Source organism: Ochlerotatus camptorhynchus, unplaced genomic scaffold, assembly GCF_037179485.1.
Source record: "Ochlerotatus camptorhynchus isolate MF236.1 unplaced genomic scaffold, CSIRO-AGI_Acam_v1.1 ptg000238l, whole genome shotgun sequence".
In the NCBI taxonomy this organism is placed as follows: Eukaryota; Metazoa; Arthropoda; class Insecta; order Diptera; family Culicidae; genus Ochlerotatus; species Ochlerotatus camptorhynchus.
In genome coordinates, this window is record NW_027040728.1 from 286,536 (window position 1) to 293,754 (window position 7,219).

Here is a 7,219-nt window from a genome sequence, read left to right on the forward strand (position 1 = left end):
TAAATCAATATTGGTCTTAACGAGGCGTGAGGTATACGGATATCATATAAAAATGTTGCTCATACATTACGTTCGCAGTTAGTTTCGATGGCACAAAAAAATGTTTTCAAATAATCCAAATATTTCTTAGTTGCACTGCTTAAAAGGTCGGCCTAGTATTTGGTTGCTTAGGGACTTATTGTTCATCGGACTTTTGCATTCGTTTCTAAAACCGTACAAAGAGATTCATTGAACTAAGGTTTTGAGTATTGTTTAGATGCAATTTGCTTGTTGTTTGTTTCCTTTCTCACTACTTAATCCTATATACAAGAGACTTCGGTAGACTGCGAATCTCATCAGAAGACTTCTTCTTACATCACAACACATTTTCGTTGACGTCGTTTGAGCGGTTCCGGTCGAAGGACAGCTCTGACTGCTTCGTCAAAAACCTGTTTCAGACCACGCTGGGTCAGTGCCGAGCATTCCATATACTTTACGGCACGAACCTTGTTGGATAGCTTTTGACCCTGTTCGCGTTTAAGTGCCGATAGTCCCTGCTCAGCAAGGGCACTCAACGTTTCTCGGTCCTCACGCAAATCAATTTTAGTACCTGCAATAAACAAATGATACATGGTTATACTTTCGCAAAGATTACCTCAATTTAATATTATCACTACAGCCGTCTGTAAACTGTAAATATTACGAAGAATTAAAACTCAGAGGGAGGGACTCGATACGGTTCCGCAATGATTGCAACGTCGCACTTTGTTTCTGTTGTCGATTGCCACAACAGGTCCTGAGCAGTGTCGCAATGGTTGAGGTTTATTTGGGTTACCTCCATTACTGTTGGCGTGAGTGTGTGCGTGTGTGTGTGTGTTTTTTTTAAGTAAGGTTTAGTAAAGCTTCAAGAAGCCTGGCCTGTAGTGTAGTTGGCACGGTGTGGTATCCACTAGTTGCCTAGTACAGCTCCACTCCTTACTCTCTTCTCTGCCTGGATCCCCCCTTCTGATACTCTCAGCGCTAGCTGGCAATGCTGGATCGCTGATCTTCTCTCCATTTACGCTGCAGGTCCGACATAATCTGCGTGACTGCTCTGTTGACGGCATTTCAAGTACCCTCCTCTCGACACATTTCATGCCACATGCCTCAACGAAAAGATCCTTGTCGAAAACCTTCGTCTTCTACTTCCGGTCACAAGTTCTGGCCCTCCGTACTGCCACAGTATTCCGTTGGCCGATGCCATATCGAATCGCCTGATGGTTGCTATGCACTCTCCAATCCATGTTTGCCACCAGCGACGGACTGAAGAATGAAACGTCGATAATGGATTCCCGGCCATCTCTGCCAAAAAAGTGCTGCTGGTGCCTTAATTGGCCAGCATAACTTCCAGTTTATGCGTTGATCGAATTTAGTATATGTTTTAAAAACAGTTAAACTTTTGAATCATTAGTCATACTTCAAATTTCCTTCTCCCTCTCCCAATCCATACAATTGTCATCCACAAACCTCGAGAAGACCGCGAGTACTTGGTTCAAATCTTTTAATTTTAGATTTAAGACATTAATAATGTATAACGCAAATGATAACTTGGCTCTGTAAAGTTTATTCGATTGAGCCTGTACAAATAAAGTAATTAACAAAAAATAAAAGAATAGAAAATAAAGAAGTTTGCCGAGAAACCTTTTGAAGCATTTCACAACATTTTATTTTACAACAAATTTTTATTATCCTCGTTATTCGCTTTTATTCTATGATCGTAATATTTGTGGAGTGCATTTATCATCAGTAACAACATACATTCTGAAACTGAAACTGTTAGTTTAGGGTGCTGAAACATGGATAATTTCTACAAATGTTTAAGCCCTGCACCCAATACAATCAGAATTGGAAAGAATCTCGAACGAAAATAAATATTCAAGTCGTCGGACTTCCAGACCTCCAAGAACCCAGATTTAAAAAAATAAGGGCCTTACAAAACTTTAACAGCTCATGGATCATTATGAAAGAATTTGACGTGAATTTCCAAGGAACTTCAGGGATAATTTTCATAGAATTCAAAGCAGAATGCCAAGTGAAGAATTGTTAGGAGAACTTGAAGTGAAATCTGAGAATTCCTTTCAGGTTAGTTCTGTTGAACTCTAGATTCCAGGTGAAACGTAAAGAGAATTCCAAGGTAGTTATGTGTATAATTCCAAGGAGCTTCTTAGTAGGAGTTCCAACAGCACTCTGAGGAGGATCCCAAGTTAATTTCAAAGAGAAATCCAAGAGAGTTCCTAGAATTCAAAGAAATTTGTTAGCAGCACTTCATGGTTCTTGTGAGTAGAATGCAAAGATAATAAGGATAATCCAAAGGGAATTCTGTAACAAAATCTTTGCAAATTCGGAGATTTATTCCAAAGCAGTTATTAGAAAATTTCCAATTAAGTTTTGAGACAAATTTCAAAGGAATACTGGGGCTATTCATCATTTTTAAGAAACTCAAAGAAGAGTTCCTAGGGAACTCTGAGGAGCATTTCAAGATATTCACCTGACAACTAGAAATTTAGAGATAATTTCAATGTTATTTCCATGGAAATTTTAGGAGGATTATAAGTAAATACAGAGGAGAGTGTATTTCAGGAGAATTTGGGAAGGTAATAAAGCGAACACAATTAAGAATTTTAAGAGAAATGCAGAGTGAATCAAAGAGCCTCCTGTAGACAATTTGTAGAGCATTATGGAGCAAATTGTAAGGGAATGCCAGAGAGATTCTAAGATGCATTTTGAGGAAATGTTGAGATGCTTCTCAAACAATCCTTGAGAAAATGATAAAGAAATCCTGTGTATAAATACAAAGATATCAGTATGATACAAACATAGAACTTTTTTCGAGATCACAGGAGAAAAATCAAGGTATAAGATTAAAAAAATCCTAATTCTGAGACGAAGAACTTCGAAATTTGATATCTCATGCTTTAAAAGTTCTCTTGATTCTGATGGATTAAGAAAAATCATCAATCTTGGATCTGAACCATGAGAAACTTTCAAGATTCAAAACTAAGAGAAATATCCTAAATGGTAAACTTTAAAATGTTTTTAAGATTTCAAACTTTTGCAGTTCCCTACACCCTTGGTTACACATGTTTGTTATTAACATAAAATGTTGAAATAGCAAATGAATTAAACTTGGAAAACCATAATACATGCGTGGGTTTTTTGTTGTGAAATTATGCACTGAAAATAGCAGCATATCTGTTATAGAACAAAGGATTTATAAACCAGGATTTTTTGTAATAATTACAGCTTTGTCCGATAAAATAGCAGCGCATGCCGATTTTCATACAAAATGGTCATCTTTGACATGATGTAACTTTGTTAACTTATGATCAATTCTAGATAGAGCTGGAATTAGGGCGAAACAACTTTTGTAAACAATGACTTCTCTATATGATTTCTAGAAAGCCAAGACTAGCTTACTCAAATCACCGTTGCCATCGGGTAGGGGAAGATTAGAAATACACAGAGGGAGAGCTGGGTGGAGAAAACAAAATACAATTTGGCAGCAGGGATTTGTATCTAAATTATCTTGCAACCCTTACTTAAACTTAGCATTTCACATGACTTTTACTTTTGATTCGATTTACGTGTAAATTAATAATTGATTACATCGCAATATTTTGCTCATTTTTTGCCATTAATTAACCAACTAAGATCAATTAATCAATAGAGCTAGAATATTGTTTTTGATTCCAAAAACTAGTTGAATTTGAGAAGCACACGAACCATAAAGGTGATTGAATTTCTGTTCGATTGCAATACTCTCAAATTTAATCTAGTAAGAATAAGTAATCCTCGGAAAAAAATCTAATGGGAATGTTCGTTTGGCTCAGATTTTGACAGTTCATTTGGCTCAAAACATTCACACTAATCGAGTCAGTACGGTTTTACTGAGTTTTTGAATTGCGGAACTAATCGGTAAAAGTTTAAAAATCTGTGGAAAATTTATTAATGAGAAAATTTGTTCTGAACTTGTACATATTTAGTTCTGTTAACCCCATTTAATGATAGAAAATATAATTGGTCGATTTAATTTATTCCTTATGGATAACGGTCATTTGAATTTTTACCGACTTTTTCAGCAATTCAAAAACCCAGTAAAAAAATACTGACTCCTGTAAAAAAAAATCTTAGTGTGTTCTCTCCGCTCATCTCTCCTTCTAGTATTTCTAGGGAAAATTTCCCCTTCCCGTTGGCTATGTTGGTTTGCGTGGGCGTGCCTTGAGTTTCGAGTAATCATCTAGAGAAGTCATTGTTTACAAAAGCTGTTACGCCCTAATTCCAGCTCTTTCAAGAATTGAGCCAAATAACTACAAATATGTTGAATTTTACGATTTCAAAATATTAAATTTATGAAGCACCTGCCGGAAAGTGAGACACCAGGTAAAATTGTTCAAAGTAATAGCAGTACTAATAATTTTCATTTCAGCTTAATTTTGATATTTTAAATTTTACACATCTCAAAACTTTAACAATTCACACCAAATTAACAAATGTACATAATAGTTAAAAATGTTTAAAATATTTGCAGCACGTCGAAGATTTTCAAATAAAAAACTGCTATTATTTGGAACAAATTTTCCTGGTGTCTCACTTTCCGGCAGGTGCTTCCAAAAATTTAATATTTTGTGATCATAAAATTGAACATATTTGTAGTTCTTTGGCTCAATTGATCATAAGTTAACAAAGTTACATCATGTCAAAGTTGACCATTTTGTATGAAAATCAGCATGCGCTAGTATTTTATCGAACACAGCTGTATAAGTATGTAAATTCATTATATGTATGCTATAAAAACCTATAATTTTTCGGAAAAGTCCTAGAGAAAGCTGGAAACTCAGGGAATTTCATTGAGCAAAATGAGTGGACACTACATTGAGAAAATAGATGTGCTTTAATATATATGTTTTAACTTTATAACATTTATCTTTATAAAAATGTGAGTTTGTTCGTTCTTAATTGTAATTCAATATATTTTCATGATAGAAGACGCTTCACGAATCTTTTGATTAAAAAACATAGGGTTTATGTTTATGTCAGAGAGCCTCAAAGATCAAGTTTAAAAAAAAAAACGTTTCAACTTGCCCCAGTGTACCTTATTTAGAAATAGATTCGAAGTAACGTCGATCGAAGTAGTAAATGTCATATATACGTATAGGAGTGTAGCGATTTTGAACATATTTTCACTCATCAAATTAAAATTTGTTGCAGTACTAGTTCATCTTTCACTTACCAACAAGGATAATTGGCGCATCGGGGCAGTGATGTTTGATTTCTGGATACCACTTGGAAGTAACATTTTCGAATGACGATGGACTAGCAACGCTGAAACATATAAGAAACACGTCCGTTTGTGGATACGATAGTGGTCGTAATCGGTCGTAATCCTCCTGTCCAGCTGTATCCCACAATCCAAGCGAAACTTGAACTCCATCCACTACCATCGGGGCAGAATAGTTGTCAAAGCTGTATGATTTGAAGAAAAGAAACGGAAATCAATGACTATTCAAGCGTATTATTTTTGATATGCCCTCTGATCATGCCAAACTGAACTGAAACTTACACCGTGGGAACGTATTCGCCGGGAAAACTGTCGGTTGTATATGAAATGAGCATACATGTCTTTCCCACCGTTCCGTCTCCAACAACAACGCATTTAATGGGTCTTCCTGAAGCCATCTGGGAAAAGAAAAACAGTAAGATATTTGTTAATCGCTTATTCCTACATGCTATACTTTAAGTTGAACGTGATTGGGCAATAAATCGATTCCAAAAATACTGATGTTCTATTTATACGAATAATCTTGAATTAGTCTCTTCCTTTCGTATTAATTTGCGCTCTGCTGGTCAAAGGAGAGTGATACCGGGTCACGTTTCATTTTCCCGTTTGTATGAATTGAAGTACACGATAGGAAAAGAAAATTTTAATTAATCTCACTCGCTTTCAGTCAATTAAGCGTTGAGAGGAGGCATGGAAAAGTGCAATTTCGCTTTTCAACTGATTCATGCAAGCTTAATCGAAACATACATCAAACGTCATGTATTCATCAAACCTATTCTAACAATCAATGACTGTGAGTAATGTAACTTATTGCACACATTAGATAGCTTTTTAGAAGCTAAGTATGATTAAAAGACTATTTTCCCAAACACCGCTTGACTCATGTTTTCCAATAAAGAAGGTTTTCACTTTCTTTCTTTCTTTCACATTCTCTGCTGCTGGACGGTGAAATGAAGAACGAACGAAAATGAAACTGACAACGCCTGATTTCTACGCGAGGTGATTGAAGCTACAAGACCAGGCATAAAGTGACTTACTTTTACAAAATTGTATGTTACAAACAAATAGGTAAACAATCAAACACTTCAAAATAAATACAATTGTCTTATTTGTTCAATTATTTGAGGTCATCGGGAAAAATTAAATGTTCCCAAAAAATGTTGATCACTTCACCACCACTTCAGTTCCGCAAAAGCAGCTGTATGTATGTGAGGCGTATGGATGCAGCAAATGTCAAACGTAAAGCGTATTGTGCTACTCCAGCGCTACGTTTTGGTCGTCCCGAGAAGCAGTCGTAATGAAAGATAGTACAGTCATGTGAAGGTACAGCAGCAGCAGCGAAAATGTGTGAGTATGTCATGTGACGTCAATATAACAGAAATAATAATTACAAACTGTTCGTAATACTTCCAAAATAAGAAATCTGTTCTATTTTCCTAGAACAAGTTTTAAAATCTAGAAAAAAAAGAATGGCTAGTTTATAATATCATTTAATTCAACCAACCAACCATACGTTGGATGTAAGCGAAATTTTATTTACTTCAAGAAGCTGGGTTTTATCCAATAAACTGTTGATGCGTGCTCATACGGATGGACTAAGGGTGAGAAGCAAGCGCTCATCATTCTGCACGTCGAATATATTTTCCTTCATCCCTAGATTTATATTTTGGATGATATAAGAACAACCTTGGATGTTTAATTAGATTTCATTTTAAGATTCATTCCCAATTTCTTTAGAGTTTTCTTTGGAACTTATTTGGAAATCATTCCAGAACTTGCTTGGAATTATTATTAAAATTCACCTGGAATTACGTGGACCTCTGCACCTTGGAAGCCATCCTTATATATCGTTTGAAGTTTTCGTCACAATCACCTTTTTAGTACTCAGAACTAATATGGAATTCTACTGAGAAATCTCTGAAT

At 35.6% G+C, this 7,219-nt stretch overlaps 1 protein-coding gene across 2 annotated transcripts; it reads right to left on the reverse strand.

Moving 5' to 3' along the window:
* Positions 1 to 273: 273 nt before the first annotated feature.
* Positions 274 to 6,511, reverse strand: Mtl (Rac family small GTPase Mtl). Of its 2 annotated transcripts, none has more exons than XM_065225827.1 (4): positions 6,334 to 6,511; positions 5,579 to 5,694; positions 5,249 to 5,481; positions 274 to 589 (listed from the first exon to the last, which is right to left on the reverse strand). In XM_065225827.1, exons 2-4 carry the CDS (start codon positions 5,692 to 5,694, stop codon positions 351 to 353), a joined length of 588 nt encoding a protein of 195 aa, XP_065081899.1. In that variant the 5' UTR covers positions 6,334 to 6,511; the 3' UTR covers positions 274 to 350. The 2 variants fall into 2 exon arrangements, with proteins under 2 accessions (XP_065081899.1, XP_065081900.1); XM_065225828.1 differs by lacking the exon at positions 6,334 to 6,511 and adding an exon at positions 5,751 to 6,262.
* Positions 6,512 to 7,219: the final 708 nt, after the last annotated feature.